We start from the raw sequence: 26,397 nt of genomic DNA, 5'->3' as shown, positions 1-26,397 counted from the left end.
AAACAAGAATACACTGAAGACTCTAGCAGGAGCACTCATTCAAGGGTACTACGACTATGCTTGCACCTCATGGTACCAAAGCACCTCAAAGGCGCTAAAACAAATTACAAACATCTCAAAACAAACTTGTCAGACTACTGCTTGACCTTACTCCTAGAACCCACCTCACCCCTTGCCCACTTTGACAACCTAGGATGGCTTAGAGTAGACGACAGAGTACAGCAACTTGCAATGGGCCTGGTCTACAAGATACACTACACGACCAAGGTACCCATGTACATGACAAAATACTTCCCAAAGGTCAGTGAATACCACGATCACAACACCAGAGGGAGCTCCACAAATCATGTTAAACCCAGATTCGGCTCAAACAAGGGACTAAACACATTTCGCAATTATGCCACATCAATGTGGAACGCCCTACCCAAAGCTGTAAAGGAATGTGAATCACTACCCACTTTCAAAAACACTCTAAAAAAAACACCTAAGGGAGACTGCAACTCGAAACTGGCCCCTGTAAATGTCCGAACACAACCCCCTCCAATGTACAGTAAATTACCAAGTATGTCTTGTCAATAATCAATGTACAGTTTTGTTTGTACAGTTGTACAGTGTCCCCCACCCACTCTCTTCCTACCCACCCCCCCCCCCCCCCCCCCCCCACTCCTACCTAACCCCCCCCCCCCCCCCCCCCCCCCCCCCCCCCCCCCCCCCCCCCCCCCCCCCCCCCCCCCCCCCCCCCCCCCCCCCCCCCCCCCCCACCTCCAATGTACAGTCCCCCCCACCCCCACCTACCCAATCCAATGTACAGTTTCTACGTCAAATGTACTGTATATACCCTTTTTTCTTTTTTTTTCTTTTTTTTTTGACTCTTTTTGTATCACAAACAGTACTGTAATTGCAAATCTGGTATGTCATAAATGTATAGATGTAGCAGTACTGTCTATCTGTATGTCATGTATGTCATATATGTTACGATGAATTGAAAATGGGGGACCCTGATGTAAACAAGACGAAAGTCTTTCTCTGGTCTGCATCCCCTTAACAATTGTATGTATTGAGCTGTACTGTACTGTACCCATTCTGCAATCTGTTAATAAAGTTTTCAATCAATCAATCAATCAAGAGGAGAGGAGAGGATTGGAGAGGGAAGGGTAAGAGAGGAGAGGGAGAGGAGGGAGAGGAGAGGAGAGGAGAGGAGAGGAGAGGAGAGGAGAGTAGAGGGAGGAGAGGAGAGTCAGGAGAGATTGTCACAGAGTCAGAAAGTCATCAGCCAAGTGTTTCTCTGTGTAATTATCTTTTCAGACAGGTTTGTTCTGGTTGATGTGAGAGGAAACCACATGACTCCTGCGGGGAAACAGCAAAGATTGGACTGTAACTCAGGGTTTCTGTTATCCTGCACCGTTAACAGGCTGCACTGCTGTGGCGCATTTGGTCTCCAGTTTTGGTCTTAGTTTTCTTCTATCCTGAACAAATTGGAGTTGGTTTGCTTATTTATTTGACTCAATAACATAATCATAATCAATAACATAATCATAACAATTATGATTATCTGTCTAGTGAAGGTGAGGATCACAGGAGTCCATCAGGCTAGTGTGTGTGTGTGTGTGTGTGTGTGTGTGTGTGTGTGTGTGTGTGTGTGTGTGTGTGTGTGTGTGTGTGTGGTGTGTGTGTGTGTGTGTGTGTGTGTGTGTGTGTGTGTGTGTGTGTGTGTGTGTGTGTGTGTGTGTGTGTGTGTGTGTGTGTGTGTGTGTGTGTGTGTGTGTGTGTGTGTGTGTGAGTGTGTGTGTGTGTGTGTGTGTGTGTGTGTGTTTGTGTGTGTGTGTGTGTGTGTGTGTGTGTGTGTGCAACGTTAATTAATACGGACTGTATTGATCTATTATGTATTATAATTATTATTAGTATTATAATTATAATTAATCTGACGGACCGGTCGCTCGGGCTTAATGGGTTCAGAGATTCATCCTCACATACAGACCATCATCTCACTAACTCACATCAGCTTGTAACCGTACAGTTGAGGAGGGTCTAGTGGACAGAATGAAGTGTTTGTGTGTGTGTGTGTGTGTGTGTGTGTGTGTGTGTGTGTGTGTGTGTGTGTGTGTGTGTGTGTGTGTGTGTGTGTGTGTGTGTGTGTGTGTGTGTGTGTGTGTGTGTGTGTGTGTGTGTGTGTGTGTGTGTGTGTGTGTAGTGTGTGTCTGTCTGTCTAATCGCCCATGACTCAAACATTTCTTACCGATTTAGCTCAAACTCGGTGGAAACAGTCAGCCAAGGGCCCACGCTATTTATTTGTGTATTTGTTTTGGACAAGGCGCTGACTGAGTACAATACAGACCAAGATGACGGCCGAGAACACTGACATTTCTATGAATATGAGCAGATTTCAAAACATACAAAAATGTTGGCAAATACCATCCAATAATACTAATGTACTAATTATAGATCCCTCCAGATGGCCCTACACCATACCACACAAAATATTATAAGCAACTTAATAATAATAATAATAATAATAATAATAATAATAATAATAATAATAATAATAATAATAATAATAATAATATTAATAATAATAATAATAAATAGTGAACAAGCGACTCCTACAAGTCGGTTGGTGCGCCTGCGCAGTAGAATCAGGAAGTGTCGGGGGCAGCGTGAGCCTCCCACGCGTTACTCCTCGACACTGAGAGATCGAGCTGCGCAGGTGAAAAGATGCGACTGCTGTTACCTCAAGTACCGGAGGGGACTTGTGCTATGTATGACTTAGTCCACATTGCAGCCGGCTTGTGGGAGGCAAGAAACAGCGTTCGTGACAGGGGAGGGTTGAATTGGATGATACAAAATTGGGATGGGAGAAAATATAGAAAAATGGGAGAAAAAGTGGATACAAAAAAAAAATCATAATAAATAATAATACTCGCTGCTCCCATGAGTGTGATTTATGGTAGGGGTTGTGGTTATGTCACTTTGACCTGATGACCTGGAATTGTCCCCCACCACTCATTTGATGTTAATTGCATCATGCGTTTCAATCAAATATCATTGACATCGGCTCCACAAAAGGTTAAAGGAACACGCCAACATTTTGGGAAATTAGCTTAGCGTCTTCTCCAGAGAGAGACAAGAAGATAGATACCAGTCTCCTCTCTGTGCGTTCAGTAGAAAGCTATCTGGCTGCACGTTAGCCTAGCTTAGCCCAATGAATGGAAGCAGAAATGACCGGTTAGCCTAGGCATTATCCAACTAACACCTCTCCCGAAGACTAACCGGTCATGTCCGCTTCCATTCATTGTGCTAAGCTAGGCTAACGTGCACTGCAGCCAGATAGCTTTCTACTGAACGCACAGAGAGAAAACTGTTATCTATCTTCTTGTCTCTCTCTGGAGAAGACGGTAAACTAATTTCCCAAAATGTTGGTGTGTTCCTTTAACTACCTCAAGTGACAGCTAGGCCCAGATAGACAACTGGTGATGCCTCAGCAGAAAGAAAATCAAGAAGTGGCCCAGAGGAGAATTCAGCTGAACCGTTAACACCGTTAAATCCAAACGGAAGCCTCTGAGAGCCGGTCCCTCCTGTCCCCCTGAGAGCCTCTCCCTCTGAGAGCCGGTCCCTCCTCTCTCCACTAAGAGTCCCTCCTCTCTCCACTAAGAGCCTCTCCCTCTCTCCACTAAGAGCCTCGTAAACACCCTCCTCAGCGCTAGAAATCTCACCCCTGTCTGCTCCCCTCTCTCTGCTCTAGTATTGATCCACCTCTCAACATCCCTTATCTTCTCTGTCAGTGCTTTCACTTTCTCTCTCTCTCTCTCTCTCTCTCTCTCTCTCTCTCTCTCTCTCTCTCTCTCTCTCTCTCTCTCTCTCTCTCTCTCTCTCTCTATCTCTCTCTCTCAATTCTCTCTCTCTCTCTGTCCTTCTCCATCCCTGTTATTATGTCATTTCATCCCCCCTCCTTAGTTTAAACACATTATTTCCAGTGGCATATCTCTATTATTAAATGTATCTCCCCTTCTCAGTTTAACCTGTTCCACACAAGGTGAAAATCCGCCTAAAATATATACCTAGGTAAATGGAATATTGCTCCACTTCTACAATGGCTATTTGCATATTCTTGGTATCTAGGTACATCTATGGACCTCAGGGAATGTATTCACAGTGTCAGAAATATTGTGTCTATTACTAGGCTTGCTTAAATTGTGATGAAACAAAGGAGAATATGAATTATGATTTTTCTTTGCATCTTTGACAGTGAATAACATCATGATAATAATGACCAAACTTAAAAAAGTTTCAGTACCCTCTTGAGATCATGTGTACATAAAATCTAAGGAAATTAATAAAGGGAAGATGATTAAACCGAAGGTTCTGTAGATACAGTACTGAATTCTCCCATCCGGACCAATGCAATTTGAAATATTATTATAGAATATAGAATATGATGCTTTTCGCACATTTATATATATATACATATATTATCTTTCAAATGCCCGAGTTCAATTTGGATTTAGTATCACCAGGCGTGCATAAGAACAGATAATGAAATCTACTGTAATCTACTGTACTTTTTAATTTCCCCCACAGTGCAACCGTTTTGAAACTAATTGCAGATCTAATTGTTCCTACATGCTAACAATAGGGAGGAGAAACTAACTGCGTTTCAATATTTGTCAAAAACGTTACCTTTTGTGGCTTATTATCGCGAATCATAACAGTTATTGATATGATTCATTCAGAACGCTGAACTTTGAACCCCCACAGTATCTGACAGGAAGTGTAGTTCGGAAAAATTCCAACGCTGGTCGACAGCTATGCACCCCCTCTACAAAATGGCTGCAAAAAGACTACAATTCCCATGGTTCAAAATGTCCATTTCCGTTTCCGTCTTGCTATTGCTTCAGAAAATTGAAAACTTAAAACTATCTAATGGCACTTTTAACCTATTGCTAAACTAACGTATTGATGATAATATACATTCTACATGCTTCTGTGACATGTTAGTGATGTTAATACTTGAAAACGTTTGATTAAAAAATCGCAACTTAAATGCAACACTGAAAAATATTGATTTATGACCAGATCTCTTTCTCGCCCACCCCTCTACCCCCCCCCCCCCCTTCCAGCTACCTCTCTCTCTCACTCTCTCAGAGAAGAGATATTTGGGTGTTCTCACTCATTCCTCATCACTGTCACAGTGAACCACTGAGTCAGCACATCAAGGGCTGTATCATACAGACCCACTGCTCTAAATAATACATGATGAGAGAGAGAGAGAGAGACGGAGAGAGAGAGATAGAGATATATATATATATAGAGAGAGAGAAAGAGGGAGATAGGGAGAGAGAGACAGAGAGAGAGGGAGAGAGTGAGATAAAGAATGATATATATATATAGAGAGAGAAATATAGAAAGAGAGAGAGAGGGAGAGAGAAAGAGAGAGAGGGACAGAGAGACAGATAGAGAGAGATAGAGAGATAGGTAGAGGGAGACAGAGAAAGAGAGAGAAAGAAAGAAAGAGAGAGAGAGAGGGACAGAGAGAGACAGATAGAGAAAGATAGAGAGAGAGAGAGAGGTAGATGGAGAGAAAGAGAGAGATAGAGAAAGATAGATATAGTGAGAGAGAAATAGAGGGACAGAGAGAGATAGAGAGAGGGAGAGAGAGAAAGAGAGATAGAGAAAGAGAGACAGCATGAGAGAGGGAGAGAGAGAAAGAGAGATGGAGACAGAGCGCTTGGGTCCATGTAATGTGAACTCAGAGCAAACTTGATCTCAAACAACAGATTCCAAACAGACTCAACGCAATATGTCACATTATTGTTATGCGTCATCATTATATAATACTGTGCTCTAATACCTGGGGCGGTGTATCAGAAACACTGTTGGGTCATTGGCGTCTACCCCTAACTACCCCTAACTACCCCTAAACCCCTAACTACCCCTAACTACCCCTGACTAACCCTAACTACCCCTAACTACCCCTAACCCCCTAACTACCCCTAACTACCCCTAACTACCCCTGACTAACCCTAACTACCCCTAACTACCCCTAACTAACCCTAACTAGTAACTACCCCTAACTACCCCTAACCCCCTAACTACCCCTAACTACCCCTGACTAACCCTAACTACCCCTAACTACCCCTAACCCCCTAACTACCCCTAACTACCCCTAACTACCCCCTAACTACCCCTAACTACCCCTAACCCCCTAACTACCCCTAACTACCCCCTAACTACCCCTAACTACCCCTGACTAACCCTAACTACCCCTAACTACCTCTAACTAACCCTAACTACCCCTAACTACCCATAACTAACTACCCCTAACTAGCCCTAACTACCCCTAACTACCCATAACTAACTACCCCTAACTAGCCCTAGCTAACCCTAACTAACTACCCCTCCCTAACTACCCCTAACTACCCCTAACTACCCATAAGAACACTGTGGCTGACCTTAGCCAGCGTGTTGCTTGGACAGGAGCGCGCCCCGGAGTAGGCTCCCACAGGGGGTTATATCAATACAATTATATCACACAAGACACATTCAAACTCAGTTGGTGTCACATTGAGTTTTAAAGGCAGTGTTTGACAGTGACGGCTCTGTCATGATGGCTCGATGGCCCAGGGCCTCTCCGAGGACATGTGTTGTGATCATGGGTTCGGCTGCTGCATGGCACTAGTATCACTCCATCCTATCCACTATATAGGGAGGTGTAGTGGTTACGTCATTGCTGTTTCCGGCCGGTCCACCTCGCTTGAAAAATCACAATGTATTTCCCCATTGCCCATTTTCTAAATCGTCTAGTTTTAAAACAAATAAAGCATGAACATTTGCATGGTGTACCTTTCTGTGCGTATTCATCCACAATCTACAGCTCAACATGAAAATATTTGCAATTAATCGTAAAAAATTATTACGTCAAATGTTATTTCAACCATAAATGCTTGAACAATGTTAGTTATAGAAGGGAACTCATTTTGTGCAAAAATGGAAAGCTTGCCAATGTTCATCATGAGGCATAATTATTACGATAGCCGATTGTAACTCGCCCGAAATCCACCAGGCGGCGGTATTGAGGCGTTGCAATATCAGACAGGGTCCAGCTGGCTCCCGGAGGCTTCCTGGATGAATTATGAATGCCAATAGCGAATAAAAAAAATAACGATCATAAAAACTAGTTTACTCGTTGTTGGCACTCAACGCATGACGGCCAATAACGAGTATACTCGTCATTGACAATTAAAACCATGTCATAGTGTTGTGATCATACTACATGTTAACCCTGTCATAACATAGAGTGTTGTGGTCATACTACATGTTAACCCTGTCATAGTGTTGTGATCATACAACATGTTAACCCTGTCATAGTGTTGTGATCATACAACATGTTAACCCTGTCATAACATAGAGTGTTTTTTTTATCCACTTTTTCTCCCATTTTCTATATTTTCTCTCATCACAATTTCGTATCATCCAATTCAACCCTCCCCTGTCACGGACGCTGTTTCTTGCCTCCCACAAGCCGGCTGCAATGTGGACTATGTTACAAAGGGTCCGATTAAACCGAATATATATATTTATTGCCTGAGATCCCATGTATAATATTTGTATATCGTTTGATATCCCTTGTATATTCTTTGTACATATATACGGAATATCCCTTTACCTAGTCTACAGGACAGACCATAATATTCGTTCTCCTATTGGAAGCGATCCCCTGGCACCAGTGCCTTACCCCCTAGAGCTGACTTCAAAGGTACCGACGAGATATGTCTGTACATGCCCAGCTTCTGCCCAAGGATACGGCTACCGAAATACGAATGGTACTATTTGTCCACCGTACGTATAAATATGACCAGCAAATACAGAACTTCCTTTTTCAGTTCGCCTTCAGTTCAGTCTGGTTCCAGTTATCCAAGCAACGTCTCACCCACTACGCAACGTGGGCAGAGCAGGGCTCGCATTGCCCCAAGATAGAGTCTCGTGTTATCCTAATACATTTGTTCAATGTATCGTTCGCTATTTATTAGTAAACCTTCATTACGAGTCAAAGACCACGTGAAGTGGGTAATTGTGCGTCTACATAGAGCATTTATTGCCGCGTACTAAGAGGATAGTAACGTCAAGTTCAACCGTGCACTACCACGCACCGGAGGATACCTACACCGCGCACCACGGAGGATTTACACCCCGCCAGCAGTGCCACTTTCCGGCAAGGATTATTATTCTTCATTGCTTTGACCAAGCTGCTGGAGCAGAGAACCGCCTACCCCACTGCTACTGTGGGATCTACACCTGCCCGTGAGACCATCACTTGAGCCTGTCTCTGTCGTACCAGAGGCTCCACGGCTCTCACCTGCACGGCGCGCAGCCTGGGACTATCCCCGCTGACACAGGGGTGATATCGCCTCCGTGGACCATTGACTTTCATAGAGCATTGCCCCCCCCTGCTGGCTTACAACCGGTAGTACACCCCTTTCCCAGAGTACCATAGAGATAATCCTTAATATTCATTATTGATTTGCCTGCACATTCTTTGCCTTATAAGCGCAATCTACGTAATGTAACAATATTCTTGATGTAATAAATATTCTAATTGAGTATTTGTGTGGAAACCGTGTTATTGTGGAAGTGTTCTAATCTAATATACTTGTGTACAGTATTGGCCAGTAGTACATAGACGGTAGTGATTTAATGATATCAATACTTGATTAATACAGTCAGGGAATTGTACCCCTCAGTTACAATTGGTCCTTCGAGCCGGATAATAATTAGCGTAATATTAATATAATATTAATATTGACATGGCCGATGACGAACACTCCACAAACGGTTCTCCTAAGCTAGATCGCCCGCAGCGCAGACGGCAGCCACCTCCCTATCTAGAGGCATACTCTGTCAGTCCAATACCTAGCTTTAAAGGGAAGTTAAACGCGGAAAAAGTAGAAAGTAAAATTATGTCCGACCCTAACAACCAGGCTACCCCGCCAACAGAGGCCCTAGTGGGTTCTAATGTAACTGACCAAGCTCACGGTGGGGACCAGGAGGGAACTGACACGACTTTACCCCCAGACAATACCGAAGAAATAGTCCCCGATCAGCTCCGGGAGGAAGACAACCCTAAAGAGACGCGCACCCAGGAGACGGATCTCCTCGGTACGCAACAGGAGAACGGATCTCCAACAAGTACTGCCGGGAGCCGATCGCCCCGAACGGCGTCTTCCCCCAGCGAGGCGGACAAGATGCTGGCGCAGGCACTCATCGCCACCCTGGCAGCCTCCACCGAACGCGATCGACTTCAAGCGCAACAGACGTGCGAGCGCGTACATTTTGCAGGCGAGCGAGAGCGCTTCCAGGCGCAACAAAGGAGTGAAGACGACCGAATAAGACTGGAGACCAGACGCCTCCAGACAGAAGAGAACATTGAGAGAAGCCGCGCCGACGTCGCAAATGCACAGCTCCACGCTGCCCATGCCAGCGCCAATGCCCAGCGCGACGTCGCCAACGCACAGCGCGACGCTGCCCAGGCCAGCGCCAATGCGCAGCGCGACATCGCCAATGCCCAGCGCGAAGCCGCGCGTGACGCAGCCCATGCCCGGCGCGAGGCAGAGCGCGACCGGCTGCAGGCGGAGCTGATGGACAAACTGGTTGCCATGGCGACACCCCCTCACTCCACACGGAGCTCTCAGAGATCGTCAAGATATGGGTCTAGGACACATTCCCCTACCCGACGAAGCGACCCGGGACCCCGCCAACAGGAGGATCCTGTCCACGTCTCCGAACCCCCTCCCCAGCCGGTCCATACGAGACCCAGCAACCGGGAAGAATCGGACCACGCCGAGAGACTGAACAGAAGACTCCAGGTCCTAGCAGAGGGAGAGGAGGAGGAGGAGGAGGAGTGTCAAGCCGACCAGCAGCAACGTACTCAGGACCAGGAGGTCCAGTACAGCCCAGAAGTCAGCCCCGAGGCCCTGCGCTACAAACCCCCGACTCAACTCACGGGTGAGTTTGACGCACCGTCAGCCCCGAGGAACAGCACCTGGGTACCCGACCTTCGGTACCCACCAAGTACCAGCCCAAGACGACACGCAAGAGGAGACTCGCCTAGGAGGCCTCTCCCCCAACGCTCACCGATGTGCCAGTCATCCATGACATCATACATTGGCACACCGACGTTTCAAGACTTCACCCATGAGAATCGAGCACAGTATACGGAGCTCCGGATGTGCTTAGAGACAATGATGGTGGATGTCGCTGATGAACGCCACAAGTATGCAATATTACTGCAGCACCTGAAAGTGCCCCGGGCGCACAATATAGCGCTAGCCCATGCCACCTCTACGACCCCATACACCGCGGCTCTAGCAGCGCTGGACCAGAGATATGGACGTATATGGGATTACGTAATAGAAGAGATAAGGCATATTGACCGCTTACCCCCAGCAACAGACAATCGCTCACTAGACGACCTGTCTATAAAAGTACAGTCCCTGGTAGGGATGCTGGGAGCGCAACGAGAAAAGGGTATGCACGAGCTATACGCCAACTCCAACGTCGAGAGGATTTTAGAGAAGCTGCCGCCCGCCAGACAGGAGCGCTTCAGGCGGCAAAGAGACCACCGTGATCCTAACGGTCCAGAAGCATCCCTCCTAGACTTGGCCGACTTCCTGGCGAGAGAAGTCAGCAGCCTACGATTGGATACGTTCGTGCGGAGCACACCAAGCTCCAGAGAGGGACCTAGGAGAGTAAACGATGGCCGAAGATCGGTGACTGTTATGCACCAAGCCGAATCAGTACCGCAGCACCAGAACCACAACACCCCCTCGACGAAAGAGGACCAGTGGAAGATTGAGTGCCAGTACTGTGAGGGAGAACATCGGCTCTATCAGTGCGAAGATTTCAAGAAGCTGACCACGGATGATGTGAGTCAGTGGGTCAAGGACCACCGCCGCTGCTTCCGCTGCGCGCGCAGCCACCTAGCAGCTGAGTGCCGCTTGAAAAGGAAGTGCAGCAGGTGCGGTGGCACCCACCTGGAGGTCTTGCATGACATCAACAGGCGTCAGCCAGGACAACAGAGTGGGCCCGTCGCGGTAATGTACCATGCCGAGGCGGTGGCACCAGCACCGAAGAGCCACCAGACCGCTCCCTCCTGTACCTACTGCGATGGCGGACACTGGCTGGCACAGTGCGCCGAATATAAGACACTGAACCCCGTCCAAGTTAACCAGTGGCGTGAGGCGGCCCAGGCGGGCGCCGCTTACCACGCAGGGGCGGCCCAGGCGGGCGCCGCTTACCGCGCAGCACGGTGCGGAGCCCACCAGAAGGTCCAAGACAACCAACCAACAGGAGTGCTCCACATAGACCCCCAGCATAGCGGGACCCCCCGTGTGCTCCTCAAAGTGGTCAGAGTGCTCCTGAGCCACGAGGACAAGGTCCTGGACACTTACGCCGTCCTGGACGATGGGTCCGAAAAGACTCTCCTCCTCGCTTCCGCAGCAGCCCAGTTGGGCCTGCGAGGTGTCAAAGATACGATGACCATACGCACCATCAGAAGGGACCAGAAGACCATAAAGGGTGAAAAGGTCTCCTTCGAGATAGCAGCGGTGGACAAGCCCGAGAAGCAGTATAGTATAAGTAACGTCTTCACCAGCCACGACATAGGCCTGTCGCAGTACACCTACCCCATCCCACAGCTGATGGCTAAGTATGGGCACCTACGTCAACTACCTATACCGCTTATCGACGGCGCCACACCGACCCTGCTCATCGGCTCCGACCACGCGGACCTCATTCTCCCAATTGAGGCGGCCCACGTCGGACCCAAAGGATGCCCGGTCGCGGTTCAGACCCGACTGGGATGGACGCTCCAAGGCCCCCTCTACGGACTTGACAGTCAACCCACGTCTACAAGCTGCCTACACACAGAGGCGAGCGACACCGGCCTCTCCCCCGTACAGCAGAGGCTATTGACATTAAGCGAGAGGCCCGTGAGAGAACCGTGGGTACCAGAGGGAGTTCGGAACTCCACCCCCCTCAGCTGCGCTCCAGACGTGGCTGACCTCGAACCCAGCACCCCAAGCGACTCCTTGACGGGGCGGCCGGGACCGGCCCCTCCTCAGATGGGGTACAGAGCAAACAAGAGAAACAGACGGAGGAGGAGAAAGCACAGCCAAGCACAGATCAAAGCAGTCTCAGGCCCGCTTCCTCCTAAGCCCCCCTTCATCCCGTCCAGTCGTCATGACCATAGACCAGTCACTACCCCGAGCTGCGTGGCCGGCCGGCCGCGTAAGCAAAGTGACCACTGGTGCCGACGGAAAGGTCCGAGTGGCAGAAGTGCTCGGCCAAGGGCGGATCTACAACCGACCCGTGGCGAGGCTGATAGAGTCGCCAAGGCTCCCCGACTCGCCTAATGACGACCATGACCCCTGACTTTGTGAACTGCCCGACCCCTCACAGACATTGAGTAGTGGACAGTGCGGTTAATCTGTCTCTGCTTAGCTAATTAGGTGGGACTAATTAGGGGGCGGCTGTTACAAAGGGTCAGATTAAACCGAATATATATATTTATTGCCTGAGATCCCATGTATAATATTTGTATATCGTTTGATATCCCTTGTATATTCTTTGTACATATATACGGAATATCCCTTTACCTAGTCTACAGGACAGACCATAATATTCGTTCTCCTATTGGAAGCGATCCCCTGGCGCCAGTGCCTTACCCCCTAGAGCTGACTTCAAAGGTACCGACGAGATATGTCTGTACATGCCCAGCTTCTGCCCAAGGATACGGCTACCGAAATACGAATGGTACTATTTGTCCACCGTACGTATAAATATGACCAGCAAATACAGAACTTCCTTTTTCAGTTCGCCTTCAGTTCAGTCTGGTTCCAGTTATCCAAGCAACGTCTCACCCACTACGCAACGTGGGCAGAGCAGGGCTCGCATTGCCCCAAGATAGAGTCTCGTGTTATCCTAATACATTTGTTCAATGTATCGTTCGCTATTTATTAGTAAACCTTCATTACGAGTCAAAGACCACGTGAAGTGGGTAATTGTGCGTCTACATAGAGCATTTATTGCCGCGTACTAAGAGGATAGTAACGTCAAGTTCAACCGTGCACTACCACGCACCGGAGGATACCTACACCGCGCACCACAGAGGATTTACACCCCGCCAGCAGTGCCACTTTCCGGCAAGGATTATTATTCTTCATTGCTTTGACCAAGCTGCTGGAGCAGAGAACCGCCTACCCCACTGCTACTGTGGGATCTACACCTGCCCGTGAGACCATCACTTGAGCCTGTCTCTGTCGTACCAGAGGCTCCACGGCTCTCACCTGCACGGCGCGCAGCCTGGGACCAGGCTGCCTATCCCCGCTGACACAGGGGTGATATCGCCTCCGTGGACCATTGACTTTCATAGAGCATTGCCCCCCCCTGCTGGCTTACAACCGGTAGTACACCCCTTTCCCAGAGTACCATAGAGATAATCCTTAATATTCATTATTGATTTGCCTGCACATTCTTTGCCTTATATGCGCAATCTACGTAATGTAACAATATTCTTGATGTAATAAATATTCTAATTGAGTATTTGTGTGGAAACCGTGTTATTGTGGAAGTGTTCTAATCTAATATACTTGTGTACAGTATTGGCCAGTAGTACATAGACGGTAGTGATTTAATGATATCAATACTTGATTAATACAGTCAGGGAATTGTACCCCTCAGTTACAGACTAAGTCATACATAGCACAAGTCCCCTCCGGTACTTGAGGTAACAGCAGTCGCATCTTTTCACCTGCGCAGCTCGATCTCTCAGTGGCGAGGAGTAACGCGTGGGAGGCTCACGCTGCCCCCGACACTTCCTGATTCTACTGCGCAGGCGCACCAACCGACCTGTAGGAGTCGCTGTCCACAACGCCCGATCCCCACCCATCAGTTTCCCACCCCCTAATACGGCCAATGTGTATTAGTACGGACGACCAGCTAAACTGAAAGCAAATGTGGAGCGCTGGGCTCGAACTGACGAGCCCAGCGTCTCCAGCATTTCGTGGCGATCATAACATAGAGTGTTGTGGTCATACTACATGTTAACCCTGTCATAGTGTTGTGATCATACAACATGTTAACCCTGTCATAGTGTTGTGATCATACAACATGTTAACCCTGTCATAGTGTTGTGATCATACAACATGTTAACCCTGTCATAGTGTTGTGATCATACAACATGTTAACCCTGTCATAACATAGAGTCATACTACATGTTAACCGCAGCATGGGGTCATGTTGGTCACAGATGCAGGCAACAGGACTGTATACAGCAACATACTACTTTATAATCAAAGGGGAGATGTGACGACGATGATTTAACAATGTGGTACAAATGAGCAAACAGATTATACCAAGAAATTGAATGTCTTACTGTACCATGTGACCACAGCCGAGGGCCCAACAGCACTAACTACAGAGTGACAAATCCTCTGGATAGACTTAATTGCTCAATGTTAATGCAGAAGGCTTTGGTCGGTCATTTATGGGTCAGCCATTTTCCATTAGACTGTGAAAGTCAACCCCAGCAAGCAACACTGTCCCTCCAAGTGAACACATGTTGGTAGATGGGAGGAATAATCTGCAAGCGATTGGTTGCTGATAGGCCTGGTTTACTTGGTTTAAACCTTAATGGTTCTCCTGGGTTTATTTTTGTGATAATTTTTTTTTTATTTCTTTTCTTTTACATGAAACAAGACAACACAATACAGTAATAACAACAATAAACAGGACTTCAGAGGACATACTAACAACAACAACAACAACAACAACAACAACAATAACAACGGAAATAACAAACCATAAAACAAAACATAAAAATGAAATTGTGAGGTTTTGCCCGCTGCTCACTACCTTTTCTCTGTCTTCTTTAAGCCTACTGTTAGGAATTCCCTATTCTCTGTCTTCTTTAAGCCTACTGTTAGGAATTCCCTACTCACTCTCTCTAGCCCCCACCCTCTCGTTCTTTACCCTTAGTGGCCACACCTGTTTGATATTCTATTATCTCTCGCACCTGTGGTGGCAGGCTAATTAGTCCCCCTGTGGGCTTTAAATACCAGGGCGCTTCCCCTCGTTTTGGCGTGGGGTCGTGTTGTATACTTGCCGAGTCATATTCTCTAAACATCTAGACTCTTTCGGGAGATCCTCCGTCTGCCTATGCTGTTCCATTCTCCTGCGTCGAGATGTTTTGCTCCAGCCTTCGCCTGCTGTCGCCGTTGCCTGAGAGTGGGACTGGTCTGCGCTCCCTAGACTTCCACGGGAGGCATCCCAGTCATCCACTTCAGACCCCCCGCGCAGCTGTCGACCTGACGCACATCCAGACCAGCGCAGACGCTCTCCAGTCCTCAGCGCGCTACGCGCATCTTCCAAGGACGCTCGAGCTTGGCACGCTCTCCAGACCAGCGCGCAACGCGCATCTTCCAAGAACCCTCGAGCTTGGACGCTCTCCAGTCCTCAGCGCGCAACGCGCATCTTCCAAGAACCCTCGAGCTTGGACGCTCTCCAGTCCTCAGCGCGCAACGCGCATCTTCCAAGGACGCTCGAGCTTGGCACGCTCTCCAGACCAGCGCGCAACGCGCATCTTCCAAGAACCCTCGAGCTTGGCACGCTCTCCAGACCAACGCGCATCTCCTAGACCTTCGAGCTTGGCACGCTCTCCCGACCAGCGCGCAGATGCGCATCTCCTAGACCTTCGAGCTTGGCACGCTCCCCAGACCAGCGCGCTGGAGCGCATCTTCCAGACCTTCGTGCTTGGCGCACTCCTCCTCGCAGACGCACCCCGAGGCGTCTCTCTGTTCCGACGCGCACACCAAGGTGTGGCGCGCCACTCTGTTCCTCGGCTCCGACAGTGGCTACCCGGTGGACGACATCCTCGCCACCGCCACTGTTCCAGCTCCCTGTTCCGACGCGCACACCAAGGTGTGGCGCGCACTCTGTTCCTCGGCTCCGACAGTGGCTACCCGGTGGACGACATCCTCGCCACCGCCACTGTTCCAGCTCCCTGTTCCGACGCGCACACCAAGGTGTGGCGCGCACTCTGTTCCTCGGCTCCGACAGCGGCTACCCGGTGGACGATGCCCTCGTCACCGCCACTGTTCCAGCACTCTGTTCCTCGGCTCCGACAGCGGCTACCCGGTGGACGATGCCCTCGTCACCGCCACTGTTCCAGCACTCTCTCCCTCGGCTCGGACAGCCAGCCACCCCGGTGGCGATGCCTTCGTTCCCGTTGCTGTCCCTGTACCATTACGCATGCGCCTGGGTGAGTTTTGATTGTGATGTCACTCACCCAGCGTAGTGCCCTTGCCCCCGTTCCCGCTGCTGTCCCCGTACCTTTACGCATACGCCTGGGTGAGTTTTGATTGTGATGTCACTCACTCAGCGTAGTGCCCTTGCCCCCGTTCCCGCTGCTGTCCCCGTACCTTTACGCATACGCCTGGGTGAGTTTTGATTGTGATGTCACTCACTCAGCGTAGTGCCCTTGCCCCCGTTCCCGCTTCTGTCCCCGTACCTTTACGCATACGCCTGGGTGAGTTTTGATTGTGATGTCACTCACTCAGCGTAATGCCACTTGCCCCCGTTCCCGCTGCTGTTCCTGTACCTTTACGCATACGCCTGGGTGAGTTTTGATTGTGATGTCACTCTCCCAGCGTATTGCCTCTGTAAGTTAGTTTGGACATTTCATCTCCCAGCGTATTGCCTCTGTAAGTTAGTTTGGACATTTCAACTCCCAGCGTAATGCCTCTGTTTTTGGTTCTCACTTAGAATAGTATTTTTGGACTTTACATCTCCCCCTGTGTGTTTGTCACACGAAGATATTATTACTTTGTTCACTTTGTTATTTGGACTGTTCTGCACCTGCTCTGTTTTTTCCCTTTGTGCATTAACTCTCTCCTCTGTCCTGCAGAGCGGCCCTGATGTTTTCCCACCAGTCCCCAGTTCCTCCCTGTACCCCAGCCCGCCTCCGCGGGCCTCAGTCCCCTCTGTTTCTAGTTCCACCTAGTTCCTGTCCCAAGTTCTCCCCTTCTAGTTCCAGCTAGTTCCTTGTCCCTTGTTCTCCTTGTCCCCAGTTCTCCTTCCCTAGTTCTCCTAGTCCCTAGTCCTCTTTTCCTTGTTCTCCTAGTCCCCAGTTCTCCTTCCCTAGTTCTCCTAGTCCCTAGTCCTCTTTCCCTAGTTCTCCTAGTCCCTAGTCCTCTATCCCTAGCTCTCCTAGTCCCTAGTCCTCTCTCCCTAGTTCTCCTTGTCCCTGGTTTACCTAGTCTCTAGTTCCTTTGTCCCAAGGCGTTCCCTTAACCTTCCCTTTGGCGTTCCCTTCTCCTGCCCGCCTCTTAAAGGCACCTTTCCTTCCCCTCATATTATATTCCTGTATTTGTGATTCTCCCTTAAAGGGACAGTGCCCTTTTCCCTGTATTTCCCTTTTGTTCAATAAATATCTGTTTCTTGGCAAACCATCATACCTGTCTTGTGTTGTGCGATTGGGGTCGGTTACAAACCATAACAGTACGACCCCACCAAGTCTACGACCCCAGCCAGCACAGACTGTGTATGTTGAGTTTGCCTTTTTTTTTCTTGTTCCCTTTAGCTCCCTTGTTAGCCTGTTACTCCCCTGTTTAGCTTGTTAGTCTCCCCGGTTAGCTCCCCTGTTTGCTTCCCGTTTTGCCCTGTTTGACCCCCCTGTAGCTAGCCTTGCCCTGGCAGCTACCCTTTCCCTCTGCTAGCCTAGCTCCGGCAGCTTGCGCAGCCTCTATGTTGATGTAGCAGTACAGCTAGCATAGGCCCTGTAGCTGTCAGTGCCCTGGCAGCTAACCTTCCCTCTGCTAGCCCTTTTCCCGGTGCTACCATGGTTACCCCTTTTGCTACCCTGCTTGCCCCTCAGTTCTCTAGACCCAGTTCCTCTAGACCAGTTCTCTAGACCAGTTCTCTAAACCAGTTCTCTAGACCAGTTCTCTAGCCCGGTTCTCTAGCCCAGTTCTCTAGACCCAGTTCCTCTAGACCAGTTCCCCCAGTTGCCCCTCTGCTACCCTAGTTACCCCTCGGCGACCCTGTTTCTTTTGCTAGCCCCACTCTTGTGGTGGCTTCCCCTGCTGGCTTGGCCAGTACCGTCTTGTTTTGCCCCTGCCACTCTGTCTGTATTTGTTTTGGGTTGCCGGGTGGCTCCCGTTGGAGGGGGGGATACTGTGAGGTTTTGCCCGCTGCTCACTACCTTTTCTCTGTCTTCTTTAAGCCTACTGTTAGGAATTCCCTATTCTCTGTCTTCTTTAAGCCTACTGTTAGGAATTCCCTACTCACTCTCTCTAGCCCCCACCCTCTCGTTCTTTACCCTTAGTGGCCACACCTGTTTGATATTCTATTATCTCTCGCACCTGTGGTGGCAGGCTAATTAGTCCCCCTGTGGGCTTTAAATACCAGGGCGCTTCCCCTCGTTTTGGCGTGGGGTCGTGTTGTATACTTGCCGAGTCATATTCTCTAAACATCTAGACTCTTTCGGGAGATCCTCCGTCTGCCTATGCTGTTCCATTCTCCTGCGTCGAGATGTTTTGCTCCAGCCTTCGCCTGCTGTCGCCGTTGCCTGAGAGTGGGACTGGTCTGCGCTCCCTAGACTTCCACGGGAGGCATCCCAGTCATCCACTTCAGACCCCCCGCGCAGCTGTCGACCTGACGCACATCCAGACCAGCGCAGACGCTCTCCAGTCCTCAGCGCGCTACGCGCATCTTCCAAGGACGCTCGAGCTTGGCACGCTCTCCAGACCAGCGCGCAACGCGCATCTTCCAAGAACCCTCGAGCTTGGACGCTCTCCAGTCCTCAGCGCGCAACGCGCATCTTCCAAGAACCCTCGAGCTTGGACGCTCTCCAGTCCTCAGCGCGCAACGCGCATCTTCCAAGGACGCTCGAGCTTGGCACGCTCTCCAGACCAGCGCGCAACGCGCATCTTCCAAGAACCCTCGAGCTTGGCACGCTCTCCAGACCAACGCGCATCTCCTAGACCTTCGAGCTTGGCACGCTCTCCCGACCAGCGCGCAGATGCGCATCTCCTAGACCTTCGAGCTTGGCACGCTCCCCAGACCAGCGCGCTGGAGCGCATCTTCCAGACCTTCGTGCTTGGCGCACTCCTCCTCGCAGACGCACCCCGAGGCGTCTCTCTGTTCCGACGCGCACACCAAGGTGTGGCGCGCCACTCTGTTCCTCGGCTCCGACAGTGGCTACCCGGTGGACGACATCCTCGCCACCGCCACTGTTCCAGCTCCCTGTTCCGACGCGCACACCAAGGTGTGGCGCGCACTCTGTTCCTCGGCTCCGACAGTGGCTACCCGGTGGACGACATCCTCGCCACCGCCACTGTTCCAGCTCCCTGTTCCGACGCGCACACCAAGGTGTGGCGCGCACTCTGTTCCTCGGCTCCGACAGCGGCTACCCGGTGGACGATGCCCTCGTCACCGCCACTGTTCCAGCACTCTGTTCCTCGGCTCCGACAGCGGCTACCCGGTGGACGATGCCCTCGTCACCGCCACTGTTCCAGCACTCTCTCCCTCGGCTCGGACAGCCAGCCGCCCCGGTGGCGATGCCTTCGTTCCCGTTGCTGTCCCTGTACCATTACGCATGCGCCTGGGTGAGTTTTGATTGTGATGTCACTCACCCAGCGTAGTGCCCTTGCCCCCGTTCCCGCTGCTGTCCCCGTACCTTTACGCATACGCCTGGGTGAGTTTTGATTGTGATGTCACTCACTCAGCGTAGTGCCCTTGCCCCCGTTCCCGCTGCTGTCCCCGTACCTTTACGCATACGCCTGGGTGAGTTTTGATTGTGATGTCACTCACTCAGCGTAGTGCCCTTGCCCCCGTTCCCGCTTCTGTCCCCGTACCTTTACGCATACGCCTGGGTGAGTTTTGATTGTGATGTCACTCACTCAGCGTAATGCCACTTGCCCCCGTTCCCGCTGCTGTTCCTGTACCTTTACGCATACGCCTGGGTGAGTTTTGATTGTGATGTCACTCTCCCAGCGTATTGCCTCTGTAAGTTAGTTTGGACATTTCATCTCCCAGCGTATTGCCTCTGTAAGTTAGTTTGGACATTTCAACTCCCAGCGTAATGCCTCTGTTTTTGGTTCTCACTTAGAATAGTATTTTTGGACTTTACATCTCCCCCTGTGTGTTTGTCACACGAAGATATTATTACTTTGTTCACTTTGTTATTTGGACTGTTCTGCACCTGCTCTGTTTTTTCCCTTTGTGCATTAACTCTCTCCTCTGTCCTGCAGAGCGGCCCTGATGTTTTCCCACCAGTCCCCAGTTCCTCCCTGTACCCCAGCCCGCCTCCGCGGGCCTCAGTCCCCTCTGTTTCTAGTTCCACCTAGTTCCTGTCCCAAGTTCTCCCCTTCTAGTTCCAGCTAGTTCCTTGTCCCTTGTTCTCCTTGTCCCCAGTTCTCCTTCCCTAGTTCTCCTAGTCCCTAGTCCTCTTTTCCTTGTTCTCCTAGTCCCCAGTTCTCCTTCCCTAGTTCTCCTAGTCCCTAGTCCTCTTTCCCTAGTTCTCCTAGTCCCTAGTCCTCTATCCCTAGCTCTCCTAGTCCCTAGTCCTCTCTCCCTAGTTCTCCTTGTCCCTGGTTTACCTAGTCTCTAGTTCCTTTGTCCCAAGGCGTTCCCTTAACCTTCCCTTTGGCGTTCCCTTCTCCTGCCCGCCTCTTAAAGGCACCTTTCCTTCCCCTCATATTATATTCCTGTATTTGTGATTCTCCCTTAAAGGGACAGTGCCCTTTTCCCTGTATTTCCCTTTTGTTCAATAAATATCTGTTTCTTGGCAAACCATCATACCTGTCTTGTGTTGTGCGATTGGGGTCGGTTACAAACCATAACAGAAATTGTGTTACCACAGACACCATAAAAACCATTTCCTCCCCCATTCCCACCCCAGGAACCCAGGACCCCCCAGGATCAGCACCCGACTCCGCTTCGCCGCTAAAACATGGCCTTCACTCTCTCAGCCGCAGAGACCCACAACTCAATATTGGATTGCCCAATCCCCACCACCCGGGCAGTAGAAATCTCCATATATATGACGTCCAAAAAGGTTAATGACCAATTGATTATTGTTAGTTTCTCCTGGTTTATATAGTGTCATTATATATTTCATCAACCTTCGAAGAGACTGACCCGAATGTGTCCACGCTTCAATCACTGTCTTGATTGTAATCTATAGCTAAATCAATACTTGAATGATTAGGGGGAAATTGTGTTTTCTTTTTTTCAACTCCAAAATATACTCCAAATAGCCTGCATCGGCATGTAGGGGTAATATCTTTTAGAAAGTCAGTTCTTCTGAGAAAAGGACATTTTGGTCATGAGAACTTTCTACCCAAAGCTAACTTTGACATCTGATGACATCTGCAGTTTCTGCTACAAGAAGGATGACATCTACCGTTTCTGCTACAAGAGGGATGACATCTACAGTTTCTGCTACAAGAAGGATGACATCTACCGTTTCTGCTACAAGAGGGATGACATCTACAGTTTCTGCTACAAGAAGGATGACATCTACAGTTTCTGCTACAAGAAGGATGACATCTACAGTTTCTGCTACAAGAAGGATGACATCTACAGTTTGTTACAAGAGGGATGACATCTACAGTTTCTGCTACAAGAAGGATGACATCTACAGTTTGTTACAAGAGGGATGACATCTACAGTTTCTGCTACAAGAAGGATGACATCTACAGTTTGTTACAAGAGGGATGACATCTACAGTTTCTGCTACAAGAGGGATGCCATCTACAGTTTCTGCTACAAGAAGGATTACATCTACAGTTTGTTACAAGAAGGATGACATCTACAGTTTGTTACAAGAAGGATGACATATGATCTACAGTTTGTTACAAGAAGGATGACATCTACAGTTTCTGCTACAAGAAGGATGACATCTACAGTTTGTTACAAGAGGGATGATGTCAAATCAACACCTATGGCTGGGAGGTTAGTAGGCTGGGAGGTTAGTAGGCTGGGAGGTTAGTAGGCTGGGAGGTTAGTAGGCTAACTATTTGAAGGTATACCATCATGGATCCATGCAAAGGAATGCGTTCTTACAATACAATTGTCAACGATATTTCTCATTGCGCAGCAGTATCACAGTGTGATGTAAATTGGGTGAGAAAATACAATTTTTAACAAAGCAGCACTGTGACGGTTGTATTACAACGAGAGAAATGCATCAAAAAGATGTTGTATCTATGGATGTCCGATATTATCGGCCGATATCGGCATTAAAATGTGATATCGGAAAATATTGGTATCGGTTTTCAAAAATAAAAAATAAAAATTTACATTTCTATAACCTTTATTTACCCAGGCAAGCAAGTAAGAACAAATTCTGATTTTATTTATTGTCAAAAGTATGCATAATGTTGTGTTAATTCCACAACAAGAGATATGTAATGTTAATTACCTGAAATTATTCCATTTTTGGGGGGGGGGGACCCTGCATATATCGGTATCGGTTGATATCGGTATCGGAAATTAAGAGTTGGACAATATCGGTATATCGGTATCGGTAAAAAAGCCAATATCGAGCATCCCTAGTTGTATCATAATCAATTGTCAACTGGGGACTCAACTAAGAAGAGAATGTGTGATATGAGGCTTTGTACATAATGCTATCTGAGCATAGAACCACATCACAGCATCTCTCCTACCTCTCACTGTCTGAGAACCACATCACAGCCTCTCTCCTACCTCTCACTGTCTGAGAACCACATCACAGCCTCTCTCCTACCTCTCACTGTCTGAGAACCACCTCACAGCCTCTCTCCTACCTCTCACTGTATGAGAACCACCTCACAGCCTCTCTCCTACCTCTCACTGTCTGAGAACCACATCACAGCCTCTCTCCTACCTCTCACTGTCTGAGAACCACATCACAGCCTCTCTCCTACCTCTCACTGTCTGAGAACCATCTCACAGCCTCTCTCCTACCTCTCACTATCTGAGAACCATCTCACAGCCTCTCTCCTACCTCTCACTGTCTGAGAACCACCTCACAGCCTCTCTCCTACCTCTCACTGTCTGAGAACCATCTCACAGCCTCTCTCCTACCTCTCACTGTCTGAGAACCATCTCACAGCCTCTATGGCTACCTCTCACTGAGTTTGGGCTGAGCCCAAACGTTCGAACGTTCGAACCTTCGTTCGCTACGTTGGCATTCGAATTCTAAATCAACATTTGAATTTTTTATTTTTGGAGTGAAGCTACATCTGTCTCTCTCTGTTCCTGTCTGTAGAGTGAAGCTACATCTGTCTCTCTCTGTTCCCGTCTGTAGAGTGAAGCTACATCTGTCTCTCTCTGTTCCTGTCTGTAGAGTGAAGCTACATCTGTCTCTCTCTGTTCCTGTCCGTAGAGTGAAGCTACATCTGTCTCTCTGTTCCTGTCTGTAGAGTGAAGCTACATCTGTCTCTCTCTGTTCCCGTCTGTAGAGTGAAGCTACATCTGTCTCTCTCTGTTCCTGTCTGTAGAGTGAAGCTACATCTGTCTCTCTGTTCCTGTCCGTAGAGTGAAGCTACATCTGTCTCTCTGTTCCTGTCTGTAGAGTGAAGCTACATCTGTCTCTCTGTTCCTGTCCGTAGAGTGAAGCTACATCTGTCTCTCTGTTCCTGTCTGTAGAGTGAAGCTACATCTGTCTCTCTCTCTGTTCCCGTCTGTAGAGTGAAGCTACATCTGTCTCTCTGTTCCCGTCTGTAGAGTGAAGCTACATCTGTCTCTCTCTCTGTTCCTGTCCGTAGAGTGAAGCTACATCTGTCTCTCTCTGTTCCTGTCTGTAGAGTGAAGCTACATCTGTCTCTCTCTGTTCCTGTCTGTTGAGTGAAGCTACATCTGTCTCTCTCTGTTCCTGTCCGTAGAGTGAAGCTACATCTGTCTCTCTGTTCCTGTCTGTAGAGTGAAGCTACATCTGTCTCTCTCTGTTCCTGTCTGTAGAGTGAAGCTACATCTGTCTCTCTCTCTGTTCCCGTCTGTAGAGTGAAGCTACATCTGTCTCTCTCTGTTCCTGTCTGTAGAGTGAAGCTACATCTGTCTCTCTCTGTTCCTGTCTGTAGAGTGAAGCTACATCTGTCTCTCTCTGTTCCTGTCTGTAGAGTGAAGCTACATCTGTCTCTCTCTCTGTTCCTGTCTGTAGAGTGAAGCTACATCTGTCTCTCTGTTCCCGTCTGTAGAGTGAAGCTACATCTGTCTCTCTGTTCCTGTCTGTAGAGTGAAGCTACATCTGTCTCTCTGTTCACATGCTACGTCTGGATTACCTAACATGATGGTCACCAGCTGGATTACCTAACATGATGGTCACCAGCTGGATTACCTAACACACACACCTGACGATAACGTCCTCCAAGAGGCTCTAGTGGGTATAATGTGACACGTCCTTCACATTTCAACATTTGAAAACCAGGTAATTACACAAATGTTTATCACATATTTATGAACGAAAAGAGATTGATTGATTGATTGATTAAATTGAAAACTTTAATTAACAGATTGCAGAATGGGTACAGTCAGCGGTGCATTCCTGATATCACCTGTGATTGCACGCACGCTAATGGCGCCACGTGCACGCACGCTCCATAAATGTCCCCTCGCTTGAGCACAGACTAAAGACAGTGCCTAATTGCCTCTACGAATGGAATGTAACACATTTCATTCACAAGTTAGGTGTGAATGTATCTGAGAACGTATTTAACACACCTGACGACCGGCGCTATTGATATGCAAAGTAGCCCAGGTGGGTACTTATAGCGAGTTGGCGAGTGAAGCGCATTCCTGTGTGCGTGCACGCGCTTCTGCTCAAATCTTTGCTCAAATCTTACTCTGCACGGAGTGCAATCTCGTCCCATGAGCAACGCATGCCTGGGTACAGTACTGCCCTGATGTAAACAAGATGAAAGTCTTTCTCAGGTCTGCATCCCCTTGACAATTGTGTGTATTGAGCCGTACTGTATTGTACCCATTCTGCAATCTGTTCAATAAAGTTTTCGTTCATTCATTCATTCATTCATTCATTCATTCATTCATTCATTCACTCACTCACTCGCTGTAAGTAATAGCGTGGCTGTGGCCCGTCGCCTACCTTGAGCGATGGCGATGGACTCGAACCGGTGCAGCTCGCGCAGCAGGCAGGTGCGCTCCTGCGGGTGGAGGCTATAAATAAACTCCTTGGCTGACCTCGGCGAGCTGAGCGGCTCCATGGGCTCCTTCAGCGGGTGCGTCCCCAGGCTGCAGCGCTGCACGAGCACCGCAGGGGGGACACACGGGGGGAACCGGCCCGGCGCAGGGACTCCGGACACCCGGCCGGCACCTGCTCTGACGCCGCGCAGGCCGGGCCGCAGGACTCTGAAGCAGGGCAGCATCTCCGGGAGGAGGAGGGACAGGCGCAGTTAACCTGATGAACACGGAGGTGACGGACAACAACAACAAACATCACTTACTATCTGACCGTCCCCACTCCCCAACACGAAACAACAACAATACTACTATAGAATAGAATAGAAATACTTTTATTATCCCGAGAGGGGAAATTTGACACTGCAAATCGCTCAACATTAAACATTTATAGACAGAACAGGTCACGAATAAGAATAACAAAACCAATCAAATTGCATAAGATAAGAATAGAATAACATTTTATAAAAATGGAATAAAATATACAGTAAATAAATACAGTAAGATAAGAATATACTGAGGTCTACAGTAGGTGTAATATTGCACAGTGCTGTTTCAAAAGTAAGAGTCCAGGAAGATGGTAACTGTCACTCTGTGCTCAGTGATGCAGTGTATAGTCTGATGGCTGTTGGAATGAAGGACCACTACTACTACTACTACTACTACTACTACTACTACTACTACTACTACTACTAATAATAATAATAATAATAATAATAATAATAATAATAATAATAATAATAATAATAATAATAATAATAATAATAATAATAATAATAATAATAATAAACAAATATTCGAATCCATACGAAATGTAAACTCTCTTTAGGCTTACTACGGCTACTAACCGAGACTGGGTTAATAAAGCCTATAAAGGGCAAAACAAAGCAACACACAGTAGTACGAACCACTGGGATCAAGGTTGTAACGCGACGAGATGCCGCTGAGGCGAGCTGTCAGAACCCGGTCCAACTTGGCTCTGGATGCTGCGAGTCCCGTGGAGGAAAGAAAAAGCCTCAAAGATGCGGTTCCGACGAAAACGCGACGTCCGTATTTCCCTGCTCGTCATGTATAGCCCGAATATACCTTATTATCACAACTACAACAACACGCAAATGTCAGCAAAACGCTCCGTTATTATTATATGGTGGAAAATGCCATCATGCC

At 48.6% G+C, this 26,397-nt stretch overlaps 1 protein-coding gene across 1 annotated transcript in view; it reads right to left on the bottom strand.

The window, feature by feature from the left end:
- LOC311246652 (transmembrane protein 65-like) overlaps nt 1–26,397 on the bottom strand; it is a 132,022-nt gene extending 105,625 nt beyond the window's left edge. The window contains 2 exon segments of the mRNA XM_084336821.1: nt 25,139–25,450; nt 26,139–26,397. Of these exon segments, the coding sequence (XP_084192947.1) occupies nt 25,139–25,418 (280 nt within the window). The 5' untranslated portion in view covers nt 25,419–25,450; nt 26,139–26,397.

The sequence above is a fragment of the Notolepis coatsorum genome, assembly GCF_963971535.1.
Source record: "Notolepis coatsorum genome assembly, chromosome: 19".
In the NCBI taxonomy this organism is placed as follows: Eukaryota; Metazoa; Chordata; class Actinopteri; order Aulopiformes; family Paralepididae; genus Notolepis; species Notolepis coatsorum.
This window is presented reverse-complemented; position numbering and strand designations above follow the sequence as displayed.